General features: G+C 38.1%; 1 protein-coding gene across 1 annotated transcript in view; it reads right to left on the reverse strand.

Moving 5' to 3' along the window:
- Positions 1 to 4,036: 4,036 nt before the first annotated feature.
- Positions 4,037 to 26,762, reverse strand: part of GNAI3 (G protein subunit alpha i3) — a 36,823-nt gene continuing 14,097 nt past the window's right edge. The window contains exons 2-9 of the mRNA XM_082687499.1: positions 22,061 to 22,103; positions 21,807 to 21,948; positions 17,896 to 18,053; positions 15,573 to 15,701; positions 12,296 to 12,425; positions 11,705 to 11,858; positions 6,536 to 6,749; positions 4,037 to 6,448 (exon numbers count right to left, since the gene is read on the reverse strand). Of these exons, the coding sequence (XP_082543625.1) occupies positions 6,559 to 6,749; positions 11,705 to 11,858; positions 12,296 to 12,425; positions 15,573 to 15,701; positions 17,896 to 18,053; positions 21,807 to 21,948; positions 22,061 to 22,103 (947 nt within the window). The 3' untranslated portion in view covers positions 4,037 to 6,448; positions 6,536 to 6,558. The remainder of the gene's footprint in view (positions 6,449 to 6,535; positions 6,750 to 11,704; positions 11,859 to 12,295; positions 12,426 to 15,572; positions 15,702 to 17,895; positions 18,054 to 21,806; positions 21,949 to 22,060; positions 22,104 to 26,762) is intronic.

A 26,762-nucleotide genomic window follows, 5' to 3' on the forward strand; every position in this document is an offset into this window, starting at 1 on the left:
GAGTGATGGTTACCACAGCTGGGAAGAGGGAATATGGGGAGTTCGTGTTTAATGGATACAGAGCTGTAGTCTGAGACGGTGAAAAAAGTTCTGGAGATGGATGGTGGCGATGGCTGTACCACACAGTGAATGTTCTTCAGACCACTGAACTATGTACTTGAAAATGATTAAGATGGTACAGTTTATGTTATGTGTGATTTACCACAATAAAAAAATAGTGGAAAAAACACAATATAATTGGTAATGTGCATTTATATGTTCTATGGGCAAAAGCAGCACAAAAATCCAGTCTTAAAAGCAATATAAAAGACACATTTACTTGTAACAATTCCTACTCTGATAAAAAATTGACTTCCATGTACCCCAAACAGTTCCAATCAGGGTAGTCCCATCCCCTGGAGAAGAAATAACAGCATTCAAAACCCGCTCTACAATTGGAGATGTGCCGTAGACCAAAGTGTGCCGGCCATGCTGGGTGGAGAAGGTGGTGAAGGGTGAAGAGCTCTTACCTCCCACTGCCCTCTCTACCCGGCACAGCCCCCGGAGCACAGATTCCAGGAGGACTTCAGTGTTGGCCCAGGGCCCCAGCCTCTGGTGTTCCTGCTAGGTAAAAACATGAAGACATTTCTGTGAGGTCCAACAGACAGTGCAGACAGCAGAAGGGTACGTTTCTGCTTTTCTGGCCATGAAAAGCAAGCACTAGTATGAACAGAAATGAAGAAGTGGATTTAAACACAAAACGAAGTGAAGACCTTTCTTTTCACCCCGCTTAACAAATTTTAGAGCAATTTATAGTTGAACTTCATTTTAGGCATTCAAAACGAATATGGGAAAAGTAACGCTGAGAAGAAAACCGGCTACACTGAATACATCTGCTGGTATCACCTTAAAAGATTACTTGTTTTGCAGTACAGTACGTCTTGAGTGTCATTAAGAATATTTACAAAGCACTTTTAAATATATTATTTCAACTGTATCACACCCACAGTACATTATGGCTGGAAGGAATAATTTAGTCTACCTTTAGGTAACAAATAAGGATTTAAGACAAAGATTTCATAGCTGGTTGAAGCAGAGAAAAGACCAGAGCCGGGTGTGACAAACAGCTCTCTAAGATTTCGAGAGGTCTCAGGACCTTTATTCTCCATAAGCAAATATGGAAAGTTAAAAAAAACAGTTAATTTCTTGTGATTTGAATTATGTCTGCTGGGAACCTTACATTTAAACAAGCCTCTAGGTAAAAGTTTGGATAACCAAAAGGAATATGGGGGTGGGGGACAGGGGGTTAGTAGAGGATAGGTGAGAGATAAATCACATTTTACAGAATATTCCACCTGTCAAAGGTCTTACATCTGGATGCTGATATATGAGATGGTGTATCCCAGCAGCATATTTTCTAATACTGAATTATTTCTGCTACCTTATAGATTCCCATTAGATTTCAGGGCAACATTAGCAGCAAGCATACAAAGACTTTTCTATTTGACTCCTCAATCATTCCCCTTCCCTACTCCTTCCCCAGCCTTGTCTCAAACAGATTTCCCAGTCTATAATCTAGAGCTAAGCTTTGCTCTTTATCTACCAACTGTAAATGAATATTCATGTTATTACATATATATAGCTAGACCTCTATCATGGGATTTTATCTTTGATGTTTCTTTCAATTTTCACTGAATAAATGCAGTAACACAAATGAAACAAATGTTTGGAAACTCCAAGTCTCTTGTTTTGTCTTAATCTTGTATAAAAACTAAATACTCTGTAACAAAAGTGTAGGAATATTCTTTGACTAAACAGTTCTCTTACTAATTTTTTTTGTGACGAGCACTCCAAGTCATGTACAAACGGTACAAAAGCTGCTTATTTATTGGCAAATAAAAAATACCTCAGTTGTTTACTAGTGACTTTTAAGGTAATATGTCTACTATTTATGCTGATCTTTTTTTAAAAATGTATTTATTCATTTTAGAGGGGCAGAAAGGAGGGAGGGAGAATCTCAAGCAGAGTCTGAGCAGGGCTTGATCTCTCAACCCTGAGACCATAACCTGAGCTGAAACCAAGAGTCAGATGCTTAACTGACTGAGCCACCCAAGAACCCCATTTGTGTTGATCTTTAACATAAGGTCCTATTCAGTTATTGGCAAATGTTGCCCCAGTTAGCTCTATCAGAACCACAGAGGAGTTTATTTAAAAATACATGTTCTCAGGACCTGTCTCCAACATCTTAATTTAGTAGAGTTTAGCCAGGGAATCTGTATATGTAAATTTTGTACTTCAGGTATCTACTATTATAACCTTCTGGATTAGCTTTAATTCCTAAGAAGACTTGAGTCAAGCCAGGTATGTAAGCTTGACATAGTATCAGGAAAAAAACTAGCCTGTCCTGACTTGTTCTAGAGTATGCTCTCCTAGCAGAAGTAATTCATAAAAGTTATGAGAAAATGCTGGGCGTGGGCGGGGGGGGAGTAGTTAAAAACTAAACAAAGATAAAAAAACAAAGATCCAGACCATCCAGGAAGTTTGTTCCCCGGTGCCTCACCTAAATCTTCTATTTCCTGAGGGTTGAAGCAAGACCAACTTTTAATTTCAGGTCTCAAAATAGCCTAGTACACTCTTGTGCTTAGACAGCCATAAAGCTACGTGGAAAGCTGTGGCTGGTCCAGGTCAGAGCTCTACTTGTATGTACTATGAAGCCTGAAGAACACAAAAATGACCTGGCAGTACTGGGAAACTGAAATAACTTTGTTCTTAAATTCAGTGTAAGATATGAAGGAATTCACGAATAATAAGAGTGAAGAAAATCAGTGCTCTTTTAGGTATGTTTAAATGAGTAGAGGACTGTGGTTTTTTCAACATCTGGAAGGGGAAAAAGATCAACCAAAGGGAGGTTTTTAATTAGAGGGAAAGAGTAACTTTACCTTATATGTAACTGCTAATACAGCAACCAGCTCTGCAACAGGATGCTCCAGAACCAGGCTAAACAAATGCATACATACATGAAGTAACTAGTCAGGCTAGGCAAGGATTTCCAAAGAAAGTCACAGCTATGTATAGGAGAACAGTGGCCAGGATATAAGACTATAAGGTGGGCAAATGAATTAGAAGAACCAGCAGTTATTTTTAAATGCTCTAAATAATGTGCATGTAATACAAACAAACAACACATAAGAGAGTAGGAAACAAGGCAAGAAGATACTTTTTTTAAAATTTGGTTCACCTCTTAGAGTACAGCACCTTGTAAAAAAAATAACAATCCATTACTGGAAATAATAATAAAACGATCCACTGAACTAGAGATTTAGAATTCAAACTATCAAGATGAAATGTCATCCCAAGATCCACTTTGAATAACTGTAAAGGGTTTTTTTTGTTGTTGTTGTTGTTTTTAAGATTTTATTTATTTGACAAAGAGAGAGAGAGTGAAAGAGGGAACACAAGCAGGGGGAGTGAGAGGGGAAGAAGCAGGCTTCTCGCTGGCCAGGGAGCCGGAGGGATGCAGGGTGCCTGATGCAATGCGGGGCTCAAGGCTCCATCCCAGGACCCTAGGACCATGACCTGAGCAAAAGACAGACACTTAACCGATTGAGCCATCCAGGTGCCCCAAAAGTTTTTGGAATATTCATGTCAGGAGGTGCAATCTGTTCCAAGTGTGAATTTATATGGTTGGGGAGGACTGGCCATTAAGGAGAATACTTCCTCTTTACACAGAGCCTAATGAATGGCATTTTTTTTTTTTACAGCCCAAGGTTTTAATCAGGTGAAGATGTGACTGTCAACAAAATAAAACTATTGCTTGCAGTCTTTCCTACTAGAGTCTATTTACTGTTCTTTATTCATTAAAATTTAATTTTCCTGTATGTGCTGGTTTCTTAGATGGTCCAAAGCCTGGCCACATGAATACTGAAATGCGGTCCATCACAAACCTCCAGCATTCTCCACAGAAAAGATACAGGGCAACTTTTAGTTTCATTGATTACAAGTATCAATCCTTTTTCTCCAGGCTAGTACACATGATGTTTCACCCCCACACTCTGGCTCTGCTATTAGAAAAGATCTTTATTTCAAAATAACAACAGTGATTTGCAAAGCAATGATCAGAATCACCTTTTAAAAATTATATATCACTAGCCCACCGGCCAAGAGTTAATCACTGAGATGGATCCTGATTCTGACTTAAGGCATATTTGAAAACCACTGACTTGATGAACTGTGTGCCTGTGTCCTCAAGGAATGTGTATTTAAATAAGTTACATGGAATGGTGGGGTAGGAGGTGATCTTTAGAACAAACGTAAATGGTATAAAAGCAGAAAAGTGGAGAACTACCATTTTTCATTAACAGAAAAGCTAAAAAATGAACATATCAGACAGACATATTTGAATGAAAATACAAAGTGCATTTCAAAGTATAATTAAAAAAGTATAATTAACTTAGATTATTTGTTATTTTGGATCATCAACAATATCATCCCATTAGCTCTGACTGTAGAAAAACTAGTTAAAACAATTTTCCACCAATTCTCATTTCCAGATGATCCTGTATCACAGAATACAGTGAGGAAAAGATATATTCAAAATGCACATGGACTATCAACTTATGTGGGCATAAGTTAATCATCACCAATTGAAGCTGATCGTTTTCTTTTAGATCCAGTTTTCCCAACCCTAAAAAAAAAAAAACTGTTCAGATAATAACAGTTATACCATCTGCATAGTTATACTTTTCCAAAAAGAGTAAGAAAAAAATTCCAATAAAGGCACTGAACTGCTGTCACTTGCTTTTCTGAACCAGCTTTGATGATCACCAATCTTTTTGTTTTGTTTTAAACTAGTAAAAGATTACATCAAAAAATGACACAGAATCCAATCCAAAAAGACTGGACCCCAAAAGGCACTGCTCAATCTGTTGATTTGGAATGCTCAAAATGCATTCTCTTTATCTGCCTTCCCCCAAAGACCCACTCCATATTTAAGGACATTTGCTGTACATTATACAAAAGGACCTGCAGGCTGAGGTGAATAAAGCTCTCCACAAAACCAAAATGTAAACCTGGAAAATGGATTATGACTGCATGTCACTTACACAGATAGGACATAAGACCCTCAGTCAGACCAAGCTTCAACAATACCACTACACCAGAAGACTAGCCCTTCAGGGAACCCTCTACCTAAACCCATTCTTAGACAAAGGCCAAAGCACATTCAGTGGGGACAAAAAGAAACAGAAAAAAATATTTCCAGAAAGAACTAGTTACAAACAGGAACAAACCTGGACTCTTTACTCACCATTTTAATACTGCTGCCAACTATTACAGATTAAAATCTGTACACACAACATTGTGGAAAAAGTCCCAAAATGCAATAGTTTCGGCAAAAGAAGGTACTGACTAAGGATTACTACAATTAACATTGCTACAATAAAAACAATGGCAAACAGGGATTTGGCACCACATTTACAAAGTAAAAGCATGCATTGTTAATACACTTTAGATGTTTCCCAACAGAAAAGGTCATGGAAGATGGAAAACAAGGGGCATCTTTTTTTTACAGAACTCCCTATGACTGAGACAAACAAGCAAGAACCAAAGTGGTCAATTTAGTAAATCTGTAGCAGCAAAGTCACTGTTTCTGTTTGGAATTTAGCAATTCGCATTTCTAATCAACAGCTGCCCTGGCTGTGTCTGTATCCAAGAAGCTAACTTTACATACTACATCAACATTTACCTAATGATTTGGTAATCAGCATAAACCAGGTTAACCTTACACCATAAGCTTAAACAAAAGTTAGAGAGCTAGAGTCTTATTACAGAACTCTCCAATGTAATTACCATTTAGAAATCATAATGGTACTTTGAACAGGAGAGTAACGTAAATTTCATCCAAAAAAGCTACAATCATAGCCCCAATAACCATAAAGAATTAAGTAATTATGGAAATATTATGTTCTGACCATACCAAAAGTTAAAAACAAAGAGTTCCTACTAAGAGGAAAATTTTTAAGATGATCTGGCCACATTGTGTGCATAGTTAAGATTGTGTTTTAATAAAGATTCTTTTGCAAACAAATAAAATTTAGTCACGTTATTCTCTCGATGAAAAAAAAAAAACAAATCTTTAAAAATGAACTACTGGTGGTCTGTTAAGGAAAAAAAGAATAAGCTACATATTAAAGTTCTGGAATGCAGCACCTCAACTTCACATCAGCCCTAAACATTTGAGATTATGAAATCCAAGTGATGTCTTGATGATCAAATCATACTTTACAGCTGTTCCAATTCCAATGTCTGACTTTAGCATCTCGTGTCAATTAAGAGTTCCCTAATACAGAAGATTGTGCTAAAGAGTGCTAAGATTCTGCATGCTGCTGCCATTCCCTGGTCCCGTTCATGCTTGTAGCTGCCCAATGAGACAGCAAAAGAAGTCTGGTCTCAACACTCCACACTGTAATAACTAGAAAAGAAGAACATCCTTAATTAGAAAAGTTTACAGTCAAGAGACATCATTATAGCACTAGAACTAAAATGTCTGAAGTTTTACCTTTTATTAACATCCACCTCTTTTCAGTAAAGTCCACATTCCTTTAAGTTGTTTTTAATGATGACATCTGTAACAGCATCAAAAACAAACTGCACATTCTTGGTGTCTGTGGCACAGGTGAAGTGGGTATAGATCTCCTTGGTATCTTTTCTTCTGTTCAGATCTTCAAACTGGCACTGAATATAAGCAGCTGCTTCTTCATATGTATTGGAACCTGAAGCAGACACCCAATATTCTCAGTTCAAATCATTACAGCTGCCTGAATGTAACTATGTCAGGCCATCACCACTTACTTATATAAAGAGAGGGATTATGACCCAAAGGAATGTAAGACAGATTTACTTCTGTAATCACTAGGTTTTTCTCTAATCATTAGATTTTTCTTGAGAGCAGACACCAAAAAAAAAAACAAAATCATCACACAAAAAGATCTAGGGAAACAAAATTTTTTCTTTTTCCCCTTCCATTTAGATATTTCAACTAAAAAACCTAGAATGCATAAAAGGAAATTAGAAAAGCAGGAAGATGAACTGCTAGAACACAACTGTTGAAAAGGTCAGAGAGCCCACGCTCCTTGGAATGATCTTGAAATAAAACAATTCAAAAGAATTAAAATGCTTCTTTTCAAAAGCATATCAATCTTAAAGGGCTTAGCTTCTGAGCCTTATGGCAATATGATGAAAAGTACTAGTAAACTAGTATGATGAAAGGTACTAGTAAACTAGTACCTACTAGTACTAGTAAACTAATATGATGAAAGGTACTAGTAAACTAGTACATGTAAAAGGGAAAGGGGCCTGAATTATACACTTTAAAATGTGTTTTTATAAAAATAAGTAAAATGTGTTTTTGTGACATATAAATTATTTCTCAATGGAGCTGTCATTTTTTAAAAGGTGCAGGGTCTCAAAAGTAAACCTTACTTTCAACATTTGTAATTAACACTCTTAACCACAAGCTTCCTACACCATCTCATCTACCTGTGAACCTTGAGAATATCCCTAGAAATTGACTACAGAACCAGGAAACCTTGAAAAATTAAACACACAAGATTTTATTCCTGTGAACTAGAGGCTGTTTTCAACAAATAACATCTATGAAGTTAAGTGACACTAAGCATGACAACAAATACCAAGCACTAAGTGGTTAAAAAAAAAAAAAAACTAAACAAAGAAAAGCTTAAGAAAGAAAGGATATTATTTAAACAGAATACTTAGAATAATAAAGGAAGATAGCTTGGTAGGTGCCTGAAATAGGTTTTTGTTTTTTTTTTTTTAAAGATTTTATTTATTTATTTGACAGAGAGAGAGATCACAAATAGGCAGAGAGACAGACAGAGAGAGAGATGAGGAGAAGCAGGCTCCCTGCTGAGCAGAGAGCCCTATGCGGGACTCGATCCCAGGCCCCTGGGATCATGACCTGAGCCGAAGGTAGAGGCTTAACCCACTGAGCCACCCAGGCGCCCCCTGAAATAGGTTTATTGAGATCTGAGAAATTCCGTAAATTCAAGGAGAGCTCTGAAAAGAGAATTGTGTCTGGTAGGAAGAGATAACTGATACTTGGGCAATGAGGACTGTGGGAATGAAGTCAATGGAAGGCAGGCTTGGAAGGTGTTCCCCCCAACCTCGTCCCCCAAAAAAGATATGACATGGAGGGCTCTTTGCTATGTGGAAGATTCCCAGTTAGAACACTGTCAATCCTGTTACTTAAGTTTTCTTTCCACTTTAAAACCTGGCTACTTTCTATGAACTCACCTAACGCTCACCTCCCTCCCAATCCTGGCCACATTTCCAACTTCCCTGAGAAAACAAAGGCCAGGGGGCTTAAACTACATCTCAACTCTTGAGCCTACCACCTCACTTATAAGTCACCTATATCCCCCACACATTTGTACCTATGGTCTTAGAGTGGTCTTCCTGGAAGTTTCAAAATTTAACTCCTCTACCAAGATTCTTTTAAGCTGAAGTGAAATTTATGTAACATACAGTAAGACATTTTAATGTGTACAATACAGTGACATTTAGTATATTCACAATGTTATGCGACCAGCACCTTTCTCTAGTTTTAAAACTTTTTCATCAACTAGAAAAACACCCCATTACTATTAAGTAATCATTCCTCATTCCCCTCATTCTAACCACCCCCCCATCCTGGTAACCACTAACCAACCTGCTTTCTGTCTCTACGGATTTGCCCATTTGGGGTATATCATATAAAAGTGATCACACAAATGTGACCTTTTGTGTTTGGCTTCTTTCACCTCACATACATTTACGAGGTTCATACAAGCAGGAACATGCATCAGGACTTCGTTCCTTTTTATAGCTGAGTGATATTCCATTGTATGGAATTCCATCTGCTTACAAATCTTGCTCCACCAATTATATCCACTTTTCACAACTTCTCTTTTGCTATAAAAACTTACCACTAAGCCGATGAACATTCTTCAATCTTTCCTTCCTCTGTAATCCAAGTTGCTTAAGAGCAGGCTACACTGCGTTCATTTCTCTACTTCCCATTCAGTAACTCACAACCCTGGCTCTATGCTCACGGACAACCGCTCTCAGTAACACTCATGATCTCCTTGACTGCTAATTCCAGAGGCCATTTTCCAATGTGTATCTTACTTTATTTGTCTGCACACAACATTGCTGACAACCCCTCACTTCTAAATTTCTTAGTTTTTGATACTTTGGCTTTCTTGATTTTTCTCTTTGCATCCAGCAAAAACCTTTCTTTCTCTCCTGCCAACAGAGTCTGCTATTTCTCTCTCATTCTGCAACATCAGGCGTCGTCATCTCATCCATTTCCATGTTGTATTTATACAACATCTCAGATGAACACATGTAACCGTCAACATCCCACCAAACGCCAAGGCCACGTATATATCTGCCTATTAGATACTCCACCTGGATGGTCAAAAGATGCATCGAAATCATCAAAAAATGCTTCGAAATTTCTAAATATCAATTGAGATCACAGCACCAGCAGCCAACCAAAGCAGAACTCTGGTAGTACTCTTCCCACTTCCTTACCCTAGCTGTACTCTTTCACTTTATTACAGAAAGCTTTACAGCATCTGCTCAGCTAACAAGAATTCTCCTTCCCAGAGTTGGGAATACCCAACTCTGACCTAAAAGTTATAGTGGTGCAACACTGGCATTCATATTTGTGTCCCTGACTTTGACTGACTGGGCTAAGGATTTTTGCTGGCCTTAACCTTGGCCAGAATCTCTCTCCTAAGAATTTAAACTTGGGTCCAACCAGTTTCAGCATAGCCTGGTCTTTATTTCTTTTTAAGATTTTACTTCTAAGTAACCTCTACACCCAATGTGGGGCTCAAACTTAACAACAAAGAGATCAAGAGTCACATGCTCTACATGACTACTGACTAAGCCAACCAGGTGCCCCCTACCCTGGGCTTTTTTTTTTTTTTTTAAGATTTTATCTATTTATTTGACAGACAGAGATCACAAGTAGGCAGAGACAGGCAGAGAGAGGAGGACGCAGGCTCCCTACTGAGCAGAGAGCCCGAAGCAGGGTCCTGGGCCTGAAGGCAGAAGCTTAACCCACTGAGCCACCCAGGCGCCCCTACCCTGGACTTTTAAATGCAGCAGAGACACTGTGGGAGGGCCATCTTGTATCACATAAACTGAATAGCATAGAAAGCTGTTAAGCAGAGAGAGAATGAAGAAGATGCACAGAGGGAGGGAGAAAAAAGAGGAGGAGAAAGAAGTGCTTCCAGGGTCTTTGACAGCTTTCTATTTCCTAGTTCTAAACTCATTTCTTTTAAAGATTTTATTTAATTATTTGACAGAGAGAGGCAGTGAGAGAGGGAACAGAAGCAGGGAGAGTGGGAGAGGGAGAAGCAGGGAGCCTGACATGGGGCTCAATCCCAGAGTCCTGGGATTAAGACCCCACCCGTATCTTAAGATATGTCTGCATTCTTGCCCTTCCCTTCTAGGATATATCCCAGTATCTTCACACCCATGCCAAAAAGGTTTTTTTGCATCCTAAGAGACTCCTTACTAATTCAACTCCCTTACTATCTATCTTTATTGCCATTTATAGCATATCTTTCTAAAGCACAGTTTCCATTACCTCAGGGACCCCAATCAAAATCCTTCAATAGTTCCGCACTATCTCAGCATCAGATACAAGGCTCTCCATGAGCATCCCTGCCCACCACACTAGACTCCTTCCTACCACGTTAAGCTCTGGTAATATCAAATTCCTTCTAGGTTCCAAACATATCATGTAATTTTTTTTTTAAACAATTTCATTTTTAAAAACAATGAGGAGGGGCGCCTGGGTGGCTCAGTGGGTTAAGCCGCTGCCTTTGGCTCAGGTCATGATTTCAGGGTCCTGGGATCAAGTCCCGCATTGGGCTCTCTGCTCGGCAGGGAGCCTGCGTCCCTCCCTCTCTCTGCCTGCCTCTCTGTCTACTTGTGATCTCTCTCTGTCAAATAAATAAATAAAATCTTTAAAAAAAAAAAATTTTTTTTAAATAAAAATAAAAACAATGAGGGGCCTAAACTCGTGACCCTGAGATCAAGAACTGAGCTGAAATCAAGAGTCAGACACTCAACTAACTGAGCAACCCATGCACCCCTCATGTCATTGTTTTTTTTTACCTCTGTATTTTCATATATGCTGTTCCTTCTTCCTAAAATTCTTTTAATCCTGTTTGCCTGGTGGTTTCTAATTCATACTCTCATTATCTCACTACAAGTGTCATTTCCTCTAGAAAAAAGAGGACACTGAACCCACAGTAGTAACCCCTTCTTCTGCTAGTGAACATTTCCGACTACACTGAAATTCTTTGTTTCCCTCTTTCTACAGCTTGTGCTTAAGTGCAATGACTGCATCTTATCCTTGCACTTTTTTGAACATACATAGACCAAATTTTTATCTTTATCTTTTTTCTCTTTTCCTCAAAAAATGAGGAGGACAGAAATACAAAATAAACACAATAAACTCAATTATGTATGGAATAGCACTTTGGACTTAAGGGGCCTTAATCACATGCTTAACGTTAATACCACTACCAGTGAACAATTTCCATAAGGATATACATGCACTGTTCAAAATAAAAGGCAGGTGTAGCAATGTCACTAAAGTGTTCATCTAGGATGTATACCTCCAACAAATTCGTTCATGATCCCTTACCCGTGTATTCTGGATAACAGATAGTTAATGGACTCCTCTTTATTTTTTCCTCAAAAAGGTCTTTCTTGTTGAGGAAGAGGATGATTGAAGTGTCTGTAAACCATTTGTTGTTACAAATGCTGTCAAACAGTTTCATGCTTTCATGCATTCGGTTCTGAGGGGGGAAAAAAAGGGTGTCAATAGCAAAAAGTAAAAGTGAATGAACTTGTTAATGAAAAAAAAAACAAAAAACAAAACAGACCAACAAGTTTTAGAAGCACTGATTGGCACGGATGGAAATAAGCTAGACAGATACCACAAAAGCTAAGTCGGTCCTCATTTTCCTAATTCTTAGAGGCTGAGAGCTGGGAAGAGACTGGCTAACAAGAGAACCTAACCCTGCCCACATACATAGTCAATACGTTGTCCTATCTCTTAAGAATTAGTAGGGTGCGGATCAGTATTTTAAAAATCTAACTCATAGGGGAAAAAAATAAGGAATCAAGATTTGGCTCAATGAACAAATGGATACACAAATGGATATACAAAATCTTACACAAAATCTTCTCCCGGCTACATGAACCAGGCTTTTTACCAGAAGATCCAACATACCATCTCCTCATCCTCAGCCAGAACAAGGTCATAATCACTGAGGGCCACACAGAAGATAATTGCTGTCACTCCCTCAAAACAGTGAATCCACTTTTTTCGTTCTGATCTTTGGCCACCTACATCAAACATCCTGAGTAAAGGGAAAGAATGCACAAACTCAGCAAGGTCACAAATTAACACCTCTCCCTAAACTGAAATGGTTAGGGAACCTCCCACTATTGCATATTCAAAACCCCATTTACAATATAAAAGACAAACAAGAAGCAGATACAATATAGTCAATCTAATACTCTGTGGTACTCTGTGGTTAAAAGTAAAAGAAAACAACATGTAAAAATAAAATCTAGGAATAATTAAAATTCTCATTTTAAATAACTAGTTGCACCTTCTCTCTATCAAAGCTTGTATCAGGTGTGCCAAAAGTCAGCAGAATAAGCATTGAAATGGATTAAAGGGCGGGGGCGGGGAGGAAGACAGGAAAAACAAAGAGCTGAATAATACAACTTAAGGTAATAAAAAGAATACTAACTAATATTTATTGTTTACCATGATGCCAGACATGATCCTAAACACCAAAAGTACACTAACTCATTTGATCCTCACAACTCTCCTGTAAGTACAATTATTTCCAGGGCACAGATGAAGAAACTGAGGCACAGGTATGTTAAATACCTAAAGGCACACCACTAACAAAGGGGGACTGGGGCTTTGAAACCAAGCACTCCAGCACCCAGGCTCTTAGCCATAACACCACTCTACCCCTCCAAATGCTTTACCTCTTCAGTTAAAGAGAACTATGAAAAAATACAAATCTCCAACTTGCATTGTGCTTCCAAAAAGTTTGTTTTCCTTAATTTTTAACTTACTTTCTTTTTTCTTTCCTTTTTTTTTTTTTAATTAAGGTATGGCTGAGATATGTTTTCCTTACTTTAGGGAAAAAATATTTTAGAGATTAATTATGGGGGAAAAGTAAATTATATTTCAGGGTAGGGCTCTAAGAACCCAATTATCTAAAAACAAAACATAACCAGTATTTTCCAACTCTACATCTTACTTGAGCGTAATTCATAACAACAAAGCCTCAGCTGTTCACAAACTTTATGTTCCAATCCAGATTAGTTTTAGTCCACCACTCCTGTCTGGGGGGCTTCCTGGATATCCTGCCTCAATTGCTGTACTTCTGTCAACAGTCCTCATCTACCGCCTACAGTAAAAGGAACACATGCAGTGCTTTTTTTTCTTAGCTGGTACCAGCATCTGAGGAGGTATGCATACAAATGAGTAGATACTCTGAAGACAGACGTGACGAGGACAAAATTTTAAAAGGTAAGCTTTGCTAAGCGGTTTAGTATGTCAGATCTAAAGTGACTCGAGGTCTATTTCCAAAGAATTTTTCCCTGGAGACTGAGAGAAATAAGACATAACTGAGTAATTTCTCAATGTATGCTTGAAAGAGAACAGTCATCTCATCTCTTTATGACCCAGCCTTTTCTTTTGGTTGATCTAGCAGGGTTTTTTTCAGTCTTTGGTCATGACACCTGGAATGATGCAGTCACAAGCTGGCTTTAATACACGGTCCTATTATATGTTTTAGGAAAGCAAACATCATATATATCACTACAGAAGTCTTTCAAGGGGAGACAGACACGCTGGTACACCAATAATTTCAGTTCAACCCTCCATTTTCTTTTACAAAGTCCATAAAACTGGTAGAATACTGTGACATCCCCGAGGTGGACTTTTAGCACATTTAACATTTACAATATAATTCACTAACAGATCAACATTTTATAAACATTACCTCATAACCGAGAGGCAAGTAAGCAATTACACAATGCCTTGCATATAGTAGATGCTCAATTAATGTTTGAATGAATGGATAGTGGTTCTGCCTAGAGAGAAGAGGAAAAGGAAGAAGTGATAGTACTTCATAACAAGGTATCTACATACCCACAATAAAGCTGGTGCAGCACTTTAACTACATCTGGCTGTTGATCCTGACATAAGAAGACCAGTAGGATTTACCCAACTAAAGATCAATCCATGAGAACATCAATAAGAATGCTTCCCACACTAAATAAAGCTCACCACATTTAATTATAAATGAATTACAAATCTTACGGTACACAAAAAGACATCTCATTCTTATGGTGCAAGGGTGATAAATCCATATAACCTTTGCTACTCTAATTAAATAAATTCATCAGTGCTAAAGATAAGCAGCTCTTCTATTCTACAAATATTTAGCTGAACTGCTATTTTCCTGCACCATGTTTCTGACCTATTTTGGTTTACTAAGATTTCAAGACCTCGAGTGGTATCTAGAAATACCTAAACTTTGTGTGGATTTCACAAATCCTGTGAAGCAACTATTTTCAGAGAGAAGAACACAGAGAAGCTCTCAGCTAGAAGTTACATCTGCATGCAACAGTGCTGAGTGAAACAGACCACATATGAACATAAGGAGGCAGCTGGAACAAACATCATATATTGAAGAGGAAAGTTTACTCCCAATCTCAAAGGTCACAAAAGCAGAAAGCAGGAAACAAAAAGACAGTTCTAATATTTACAAAAGACCATTAATGCAGAGACAAGTTGAAGTGTATATTAGAATGACCTATGCTAATAAGAAAGTCCTTTGTATTTTGTACTAGAATTTTCTCTCTCTAAAACAACCACTTGTTATATCTCGTACTTCCCCAAAATACCTCTATCGCCGTATCAATTTTCCATTCTATACTATAGTAAGAACTTAGCTGTAATTGTGCACAAATCAGTCCAAGAGCCATGACAATATTAGCTCCATTCCATTAAACCTAAATGTGCTTCAGGAAGGATCGACACACTGGTAAGCAAAGCATTTCTATTTTAATATCAAAATGGCAGAACAAAGCAACATCACTAAGTATCTATCCCTAGTATTGTTGTTACCCTTCTAAACAACAAACATTCAATACCTGTTTTGATGATTCCAACAAAAAAGCAGCTGAAAAGAATAAAATTAAAAATAAAATAAATTGATAACTATTGATATTTACAATTTAATTTTGAATTTAAATTCCTCCAAATGGACAAAAGTATTCGATACTATTTTGGACAAAGAAGAAAGGTGTGGGCCCCCATTCAGTTAAAACATTCAAATACTGACTAATGAATATGATGGTAGGTTTTTAAACCGAAGTATATTGCCTAGAGAAATTTTACCCTGATTAAGAGATACAAACTAAAGGAAAGATATTTGTCTTTCACACATCTAGCAAAAAGGCTAATGACTTACTTGAAGTACAGGTCTTTGAAGGTGAAATGCGTTTCCACAATGCCTGTGGTCTTTACTCTTGTCCGCAGGACATCTTGCTGAGTTGGAATGTAGTTGGTTTGAGATATTCTATCCAAATCATTTAGGTAACTGAATAAAACACGTATTTGTTACTATCTGGGGAAGTCAACCATATATACAGCAAATCAACAGACTAAACTAGTTCCTTGCCAAAAGTGGATTCTGAACCTGTCATTAAAGTGGCAAAGCAAAAATCAGAGCTTCAGTATCAGAGAAATGATAATGAGAAAAATATGAACCTAACATAGGACAATTAAAGTAGGTTCTATATATGCTACACAAAAGTGGTTTTAATTCTACCAAAATTAAGCTGTCATGGCCAATTAAAAGCAAACAAATATGGAAATGTTATTATTATAAAAAGATTTCTGGGGTGCCTGGCTGGCTTAGTCAGTAGAGCATGTGACTATCTCCAGGTTGTGAGTTTAAGCCCCATGTTGGGTGTAAATATTACTTAAAAATAAAGAATCTTGGGGAAAAAAAAAATCTTGGAGAAAAAAAGAAGATTCCTGAGACTTAATGCTAAATACTGAATCAACAGTGTATTGCACAGCACAAAAACCAAACCAAAAGCCCTCAGACATTTAAAGTTAATGGGTCATTTGTGTTTTCTGATATTTGATAGGACATTTGACAATGTTGTTTGAATTACTAAAATTAAAATTAAGAACTATGTTCATTAGGAATGACTATTTCCTGTTTTCATTCATAAAACAGAAAAGTTGTGCATTGGTATTTATTTTTAAAAAGATTTTATTTATTTATTTGACAAATAGAGATCATAAGTAGACAGAGAGGACAACAGAGAGAGAGGGGGAGGCAGGCTCCCTGCTAAGCAGAGAGCCCAATTCGGGGCTTGATCCCAGGACCCTGAGATCATGACCCGAGCCAAAGGCAGATACTTAACCCACTGAGCCATCCAGACGCCCCAAGTTGTGTTTTTTTTAAATCTAAGTCAAAAACAAATTGTAAACACTTCCAAAGAAATTTAATTTATTCAGTGGAAGAATTAAAAGACTGCTTCAAAGCTAAGTTAATTTTTTTTAAAGCTCAACTAATTTTTGGTAACTTCAGGACTCCTACTAAAGATTTTTTGGTCAGAAAACTGAAGAACAGGTTGCACTATTCTAAGTGCAATCATTAACAAGCTTCTATAAAACTACTTAGTTTTATAACTAAAGTGGTGGTACTTACCACCATTAATGTTAAGGAAGGAGTCAAGCCTTGATCAAACATTATGGAAAAACCCTATATAAAATCACATGTTCTCTGGTATAGTTACAGGATTCAGAGCTTAATGAATGTATGAAATAAAGTAACAATACACCTTTCATGATTATTGGGAGAGTAACTGAAACTACCAACATATGCAACTAAAAAATATTTTAAAATGTGGGCAAGAATACTGAAATGTTTCTCAAGTTAATTTTTCATTCAAGAATAACTAAGTTTTTCAAATATAAATTAACTCCTTCCTATTACAACTTAAACAATAATGAAGGGGTAGGATATAGAATATTGTTGAAAATACCTTAACGCCTAAAAGTGTCCCCAATTAGTACAGATCTAGATACACGGACTTACCAAGTCCCCAAAGGGCACATTAAAAAGTACATTCTGAATATAGGTCTTTATAAATAAACATGTTGTAAAAGGAGCAAAATAGGATAGCATGTAAAGCTTTGCTCAAGTATTAATTACAAATTCTCTCAAACTATGTTAACACTTAAGAGAATTTCCTTGACAAACAGATGCTTTGACTTCCTTCCAAGACTCAACATTCTCTTTCTGTACAAAGTCTACTTTGTGATCTGGCAAAAGAGATGTTAGTGGTGACTGGTACCAAAGACATCCACAGTGCAGCCCAGCCACAGAGCTGGGTGCATAAAAAAGGATATCACAATTCTAATTTCCCTTACGAGTTGGAAATTAATGTAAAGTTCTTATGTAGAGGGAACAGCACTGGAGGAGATCCAGGATCCAGCTCCAAAAGATTTCTCTCCTCTTTCACTCACTTATTATAAATAATAACCACAGAGCTACTTTTCATGGTGCCAATTCTCCCATTTGCATTCCAAGAGGCAATGTTTTACTCCGAGTCATACAAATTGATCAGGGGCCATATAACCCTAAACTGAAACCATCTTTACAAGGGATGCTATAGAGTTCTAAGAGTATCTGTTACTTACATGTTTTGTTAAGGACAGAGCCTAAACTTTCTTAGGGCCACCCAATTATTTCCTGTTATGGAAAAATTACTTACTATGAAGCAGAATCATTGAGCTGATACTCCCTGGATCTGCTGAAGCAAGCTTGCACCCCACCGTCTCGCCATAACCGTTTAATCACTCCTGCTAGTTCTGGAGTCATGACTCCTTCTTCAGCACTGCCAGCCAAAACAAATAATTGCCGGGCATCATCCTGAAGAAAGGAGTTAAGAAAGAGAGACAAATGATTCTCCACTTCTTAAAGACTTGACTAGAGTCTCTCCAAACACAAGCACATTATATGTTTCATTATTTTAACAGAAGTATTACAGAGACCTTTCCAGGCAGGGCAGTCCGAGAGAAGCACAATGAAGTCGTTCCCCCTACTCACTGCACTGTAGTTAGAAGTGCAGAGCTGAGCTGAGGAATGATTTTGGTTCCCCTACCACATACCACCATCTCTTAAAAAGATCTCTTCTGAATGGCCTACAGATCTCTATCCTGCTTACTCATGATTTTTTTAAAAGATTTTATTTATCTGACACAGAGGGAAGAGGGGGCAGGCAGAGGAAGAGAGAGGAGCAGGCTCCCCGCAGAGCAGGAAGCCTAACATGGGGCAATCCCAGAACCCTGGGATCATGACCTGAGCCAAAGGCAGATGCTTAACTAAGCCACCCATGCGCCCCTACTCATGATTTTTTTTTTTAAGATTTTATTTATTTATTTGACAGAGAGAGAGATCACAAATAGGCAGAGAGACAAACAGAGAGAGAGAGATGAGGAGAAGCAGGCTCCCTCCCGAGCAGAGAGCCCAACGCGGGACTCGATCCCAGGCCCCAGGGATCATGACCCGAGCCGAAGGCAGAGGCTCAACCCACTGAGCCACCCAGATCTCTATCCTGCTTACTCATGATTTTTTGACAGAAAAACTGATAAGTTTTTCTGATAGGCATATGTAACACATTCCCATTCTGTCAAAGGAAGCCTACAATAAAAAGAGAAATGAAAAAACTAGCCTATAAGAAGTAAAATCTAAACACGTCAGAGGGAATAAAATATTAATCGAGTTTAAGGAAAAAATACTCTCTTCTCCCCTCTTCAGTTCAGACAGAGGAACAGGAAGAAGAGGAGACTGAGTTATTTAAGAAGCCTGGAAGCCTAGTGAGGGAAATAAATCCCTCAGGAAAAAATTCAGTTTCTAGATTCCCCAAAAAATGAAAGTCCAGGGGCACCTGGGTGGCTCAGAGGGTTAAAGCCTCTGCCTTAGGCTCGGGCCACGATCCCAGAGTCCTGGGATCAAGCCCCGCATCGGGCTCTCTGCTCTCTGCTCCACAGGAAGTCTGCTTCCTTCTTTCTGCCTGCCTCTCTGCCTACTTGTGATTTCTGTCTGTCAAATAAATAAGTAAAATCTTAAATAATAATAATAATAATAAAAGTCCTGTAAATAAGGGGAGGAGGAAGACAGTAAGAGGAAAAGAAAGTTACAAAGAGATTTGATCAAAACTCATGAGTCATAAAGCTCGTAAGTGACTAGTTTTTAAATCTAAAACATGAGATATAAAGAGGACAGAAAAGGGCTATGCAAACTCTGATAATTCTGCTTTATTCTACCCACCCTTACTTGTCAGGTAGTTTAAAAATAAACCCAGGTCCCAAAGAATGAAAAGAAAAAGGAAAGATGAAAGGGAAGGGAAGGGGTAGTGCTCTTAAAAAGGGAGTCCTGAGAGCTCCCTTCTCCTTCTGCCATGTGAGGACACAGTGAGAAGCCTACAAATGATCAGGGCCCTCACCTGACCATGCTAGCATTCTGACCTCAGACTTCCAACCCCAAGAAGTGGACACAATAAACGTCTGTTGTTTATGATCTACTAAGTCTGTGGTATTTTGTTACAGCAGTGCAACTGCACAAGGACAGAAAATGTCAACTGTATTGGTGACAAAGTAGTGTGAGGACCCAAACATTAAATAACAACAAATTTGACAAGGGAAAGAAAAGAAAGGAGGGATGATCAAGAGATATAAAAGAGGACAGACAGTGAGAAATAAAGAAAGAAGAAATGAAAAGGCGGCATAAGTAACTGAGATGAAGAAAAAGCCAACAAACAGAAGGAAGGGACTAAATGCAGTGGCATAGACCAGTTTCTGGATCAGGTGAACACAAAAGAGACACAGAGTTAGGTGACAGGGAGGCATGAGGAAAGGGAGGAAAATAACACTGGAGAGAGCTTGGTGGGAGCGGGGTGCAGAGGGAAGAAAGAAAAAGAAGGAAACAAAAGCAGGAGGTAAAGAAATGATGGAAAGATGTAAGACAGAAATGCACTGCTTATTCTTAGATTCCTTATCCTATTTCTCCCTCTCAGAGGCTTAGAAAAATAAAGTCTCTCATTGTGATGCAGCACCTTTTTTTTTTTAACAAAAACATAAAAGTCATGCCTCACACATTTCCTTGTCCCCTCTTCTGCTGCTCTTCTCTCCAATCATTTTATATTTACATTTTACAATTTCACATTTTACGTTTACCCCACCTCCTCTCTTCCCTTATTTCACTTCTAGGATTCTTAGCCGAATACCATCCAATTATAACCACTCTTTTATGATTTCTCCCAACAACAATTTCCCCACTTGTTTACTGAATATTAATCTGCATTAATAGCTTGTTAATTGATAAATTAAAAGCAGCTATGAGTTCCTAAGCTACCTCACAGACACATGGGCTTTGCCTTCCCAGACAGCCTCCCCAAGTCACTTCCTTTTATTGTCCATAGCACCTACGAACAGCATCCTGAACACAGCTGATGACTCCCTTAGTTCTAGGAAATTGTTCTAGCGGTTCCATGGTATAATGGTGAGCACTCTGGACTCTGAATCCAGGAAATTGTTCTATACATCCCCAGCCTTCTCTTAGGAGTACGCTGGAGATACAATAGATCTCTTGCCTTCATTTTGGCCCTCCCCCTGCTGCATCAAACATCCTAATTTATAAACAAGAACTTCATGGCATACTAAGTATTATAATTAATGAACACAACTTTTAAATATCTGACATGTACAAGAATTATCCTAGGACATGATATAACCCAACTGTGTAGGTTATTGTCCAATGTAGTACAGGGATATGGTATTTTTGAATATCTAAAAACTGTCCTTAAAATTTTGACTTAGGGACACCTGGGTGGCTCAGTGGGTTAAAGCCTCTGCCTTCAGCTCAGGTCATGATCCCAGGGTCCTGGGATCGAGCCCCGCATTGGGCTCTCTGCTCAGTTGGGAGCCTGCTTCCTCCTCTCTCTAACTGCCTCTCTGCCTACTTGTAATCTCTGTCAAATAAATAAATAAAATATATTTTAAAAAATTTTTGACTTAGTGTTCATGTCCTTTTCTTTTTTTTTTTTTTTTTTAAGATTTTGTTTTTTTATTTGACAGACAGAGATCACAAGTAGCCAGAGAGGTAGGCAGAGAGAGAGGAGGAAGCAGGCTCCCTACTGAGTGGAGAGCCCAATGCAGGGCTCGATCCTAGGACCCTGAGATCATGACCTGAGCTGAAGGCAGAGGCTTAACCCACTGAGTCACCCAGGCGCCCCAGTGTTCATGTCCTTTTCAAGTATATTTTAGGAGACTGAAATGTGCCTTTTATCTTTACACCACAGAAAGCAGAGCTATCTCTTTTAGATTACTTCAATTTACTAGCATTTACTCCTACTAAATAAGACTGTGCTATAATAGAGTGAATAAAAAATGGCTGTCACAGAAACCTACAGGATACCCACACAATCCCATTTCCTTGACTCCTCTTTGTGGTGGTAATCGAGTATCTCCTAAAGCAGATGGCTAATACTTTTCGAATGAGCACACAGTACCTGGCTGCATCTTAGCTTGTTATTTAAATTCATTTCCCTAAAAGATGAAACAAATTCTGCTTAACCCACCTACTAAAAGAAAGTTAAGTGAAGAAGAAATGAGAAACACTTACTGCTCTGGCAGCTTCCCCAAAATCAATCTTTAGCCGTCCCATAGCTCTTATGATTGCGATGATGGACTGTATAGTATTGCTGTAGACAACTACTTTATATTGTTTACATTCTTCCTCTGAATAGCCATCCTCATGAATGATTCTTTAAAAAGAAAACCACAAATCATTACCATGGACCTAAAAAAAAAAGATACTATGGACTTTCATGCATTATGAGGAAATGTGGTTTTATAAAATGCCATGTTCCAACTTACTTCATCTGTTTCACAATGGTACTTTTACCAGATTCTCCAGCACCTGAAAGAAAAGAAAACCAGACTTTGAACTCACTTGTAATCAAACACAAAGTATAAAATCAACATGAGTGATAATCCTAGATTAATGGAAACCACAGGTCCTAGGGAAAACTTTAAGTGAGGCTTTCTAATAAGAAAAATTACAAAGCTTTCCCTAATAGAGTTTTTTACTTTAACATAATTTAGCAGCCAAATATAATTCACTAAAAGTAGCCCAGAACTTACTTGATTTTGTGTAAAGTAGGTATGCTCAAGGAGATATGGCAACATAAACACCTCTAGGAACTCATCTTCTATGTGAAATATATCATGATACAGAAACTGAACATAGGCAAAAGTGAAATGGCTCATTTTTTGCCTATTCGCTTTAATTAATTACTCTGTCAATATCCATGGATCTGAGGAATGTTCCAAGAGCAATCCTCTCAGTCATGTGACAAGAGTTCAAAATAGAAGCAGAGAAAGCACTGTCCCCACTGCTTTTTCACTGCATATGCTCTCAAGACCACATTTCCTGGTCCTTCAACTGGAATCACTTTAATGATCACCAACTGTCAGGTCAGCCCTTGGAACTCCTTGACATTTCACCTGCATTTCCCCAGTCAATTCACTTTCCATCTTCCAAGATGACTATTTCACACCACTTCCTCTCCCTCTCTCAAACCTTACAAACTCCTTCTTGCTTCTGACTCTCACCTGATGACCTGTCTCTCTTTTTTAGAAAAATTAAAGCACTCAAAAACCAAATCTACCAATCTATCTGTAGCCCCCCCCCCCAATAATATTCTCTACCTTCAACAATGGATGAAGAGTCCCTGCCAGTCTCTAAAACTAATCCCTCCAGTTGTGCCTTAAACTACCAGATTTTACCTACTCAAGGTCTTGGATACTGTAACTATCCCAAGTCACTCATATGTGAAGCTTTCTCTTCCCACTGGGGAACTCTCATCAGTATAGAAGCTTGCTTGCTGCATTATCTTGCATTTTAAATCAACACACACCCCCCACTCCAACCTTCCCTCGACTCCACATATTCCTCTACCACTCTATTTTTCTCTCCTTCTCTTTGCAGAAAACTCCTCTGAGTTGTCTATACTCATGTTCTCCAATTCTGTACCTCCAATTCTCTCCTTAACCCACTCCAACCAGATATTCTTATCCACCACTCTCACTGAAACCACTTCTCATGGTCACCAACAAATTCCATTTTAACAAACCCACTGATCAATTCCAGGTCCTCATCTTACTCGACCTCATCTTACTCGAGCAGAATTTGTCCAATGATGACTTCTTCCCTGGAAATGTTTCCTTCAGTAGGCAAGCTTCCAGACCCCACAACTTCCTGGTCAGTACCCCTACCCTACCCCTCAGTCTCCTCCCTCCTGTCTCTGAATCTTAAAGGTTCTACTATTTGAGCACTCCTTCATTGGGCCCTTTTCTCTACCTACATCCATTCCCTAGCTCATCTCATCTAATCTCCTGGTCTCAAACACCATTCATAAACTGATAATAATAGTATCTATTGGGTACTACATGCCAGATGCTGTTCTAAGCACTCTGCTTTTATTAATTCATTTAATCCTCACAATAAGGTGAGGCAAACACTTATTTCCATTTTATAGGTGAGATAAATGAAGCCAAGAGATGACAAAGTTAACTTGTCCACCATTAAAGTCAGTAAGTGACAATGCTGAAATTTGTATTCACACAGTTTGGCTCCAAAGTTGTTGTATACTGCCTCGACACTAATGATTTCCAAATTTATTATCTCTCACCTTGGCACCAGAGTCATATATCTAACCACCTACCTGATAAATCTCATTAGATTTCTAAGAGGCATCTCAAACTTAAAATTCCCCAAATTGAGCTACTGTTTCCCTGTGCTTACCCCCAAACATGAACTGTTCCTCCCTGTTCTCTCACCTCAGTAAATACCAGCACTCACCCAGTTGCTCAAGCCAAAAATGGTAGGTCACATGTAACTAATACACAAATGGAATGTGGCACCAGTACCAATATGTGTATCAAATATTAATGAAGCTTAATTTTTTTCCCTCAATACTGCATATACATTTTATTTATTTATTTTTGGTTAAGAATCCATGTTATGGATTTTTATTTTATTTTTTCAGTGTTCCAAGATTCATTGTTTATGCACCACACCCAGTGCTCCTTGTAATACATGCCCTCCTTAATACCCACCACCAGGCCCTCCCAACTCCCCCAGCTTAATTTAAAAAATAAAAAAAAAAAAAGTATAAATATACTGGTAACATTTTTTCTTGTACCACATGGACCATCATGAATACACTGGAAACCACAAGCCTAGATCACTGTTAAAGCTTCCTAAATGGTCCACCACTTGAGACCTTGCCTTTCCTACAGCTAGTTTTCTACTCAGTAGCTGCGCTGAACTTTGTTTTTAAAATTTAAAAAAAAAAAAAAAATCAAATCATGTCACAACTCTGCCCCCATGTTTGGACTACACAGGTCCACTTAACACATGACTTTTTCTTTTTCAATAAACACAGTACAGAATTGTAATAGTTTCTTCGTAAGTTTCTTTTCTCTAGCTTACTTTATTGTAAGAATGCAATATATGATGCATATAACAAACAAAATATATCCTGACTATATTATGGCAGGACTTCCAATCAACAGCAGGTTATTAAATTTTGGGGAGTCAAAATGTTTTACAGAACATTTTTCAGTATGTGGGGTGTGGAGGTGTTGGCACCTCTAACTCCATATTGTATCTCAACTGTACACTCAAAATAAAACCTATAGGCAATAAGGTCAGACATGCTCTGGCCCCTGCGTATCGCTTCACCCTCAATTCCTATCATTCTCAACTTCATTCTCTCTGCTCCTGTCAGACCAGTTTTCTTGCCTTTCTTCCAACATACCAAACTGGTTCTCAGTGAGCTAGATCCTAATTCATGCCCTTTGCCATTTACTATTCCCTCTGCTTGGAGTAACTTTTTTTTTTTAATATTTTTTAAATATTTTTAATTATTTTATTTTTTTTATAAACATATAATGTATTATTAGCCCCAGAGGTACAGGTCTGCGAATCGCCAGGTTTACACACTTCACAGCACTCACCATAGCACATACCCTCCCCAATGTCCAAACCACCCCCACCCTCTCCCTACACCCCTTCCCCAGCAACCCTCCTTTGTTTTGTGACATTAAGAGTCTCTTTTGGTTTGTCTCCCCCCCCCATCCCATCTTGTTTCATTTATTCTTTTCCTACCCCCCTAACCCACCCGGAGTAACTTTTTGTAACACTTTATTCTTCCCTCAAAAGAGCCTTCCCTGACTAATCTAAATAGTCCCCACCCCATCATACTCTCTCCCCACTCTAGGTTATATTTTTTCAAAGCATTTATCACTTCTTCACATTACAATCTGTTCATTTTCTATCTCACTAAAATATAAACCCCATAATGGTTTATTCTTCCTTGTATTCCCAGGGCCTAGAACTGGGTGTGACATAAATTGGCTAGGCAAGAAAGTATTGTTGAACAGATATATTACTAAAGCTTAATAAGCATGATCCTTTACTAAATATTTCTCAACACTACCAATCCAAACTGTTAGTTAAAATAAAATTCAAATAATTTAAGAATTCCAGGCATCTACATTTTTACAGACTCAAAAAGGAATTGACTTTATCTCTGCTCTTAATAATAATAATAATAAATCTAATAATAAATAGGGGTAGCACTAATTATTTATGTTAACTAACAAACAAAGAACTTTTTAATGATACTGCTAGAAAGAAGTGCTTTCTCCAGAGGTGACTGGGGAGCTCAGTCCATTGAGTTGCCAACTCTCGATTTCGGCTCAGGTCATGAGGACTGAGCCCTGTGTCCTGTTGGGCTCTGTGCTCAGTAAGGAATCTTCTTGAGGATTCTCTCTTCCCCACTTCTGCTTTTCTGCCTGCATGCCTACTCACTCTCTAATAAATCTTTTTTAAAAAGTGGTTTCTGCCATGTATACCTACAAAAAAATAAAAATAGTGATTCAATTCTGAAGAGAATATAAAAGTATACCCGCTATATTTGAAATACTAGTTTAAGACACAAAATTCCCAGATGATCCCATGTTAGCACCAGTTATTAAATTTACTACGAAAAGCAGAGGTCAATGAACTAATGTTCACATTCTTTTACATATTGAAAACAGGATTTCTACCATTTATGTTGGACTGAATGAAACAATCAATGAGTCTATTACTCTCTGAATCAATTTCTAGGGGCGCCTGGGTGGTTCAGTGGGTTAAAGCCTCTGCCTTCGGCTCAGGTCATGATCCCAGGGTCCTGGGATAGAGCCCCAGAGAATCAGGTTCTCTGCTCAGTGGGGAGCCTGTTTCCCTTCCTCTCTCTCTGCCTACCTCTCTGCCTACTTGTGATCTCTGTCAAATAAATAAACAAAACTTTTAAAAAATTTTTAAAAAGAATCAATTTCTACCCATTTCATTAAGTTAATCCTATAAACGTGCTGATTTTAAAGAAGTATGTTGCCCTGCCTCTCTCAAGTTTTTTCAAGGTTCCCTGATGTCCCTTTGTCCTTTTCTTTTCTTTTTTTTTTTTTTTAAGATTTTATTTATTTATTTGAAAGACGGAGATCACAAGTAGGCAGAGAGGCAGGCAGA

This window comes from Mustela nivalis (genome assembly GCF_964662115.1).
Source record: "Mustela nivalis genome assembly, chromosome: 10".
NCBI lineage: Eukaryota > Metazoa > Chordata > Mammalia > Carnivora > Mustelidae > Mustela > Mustela nivalis.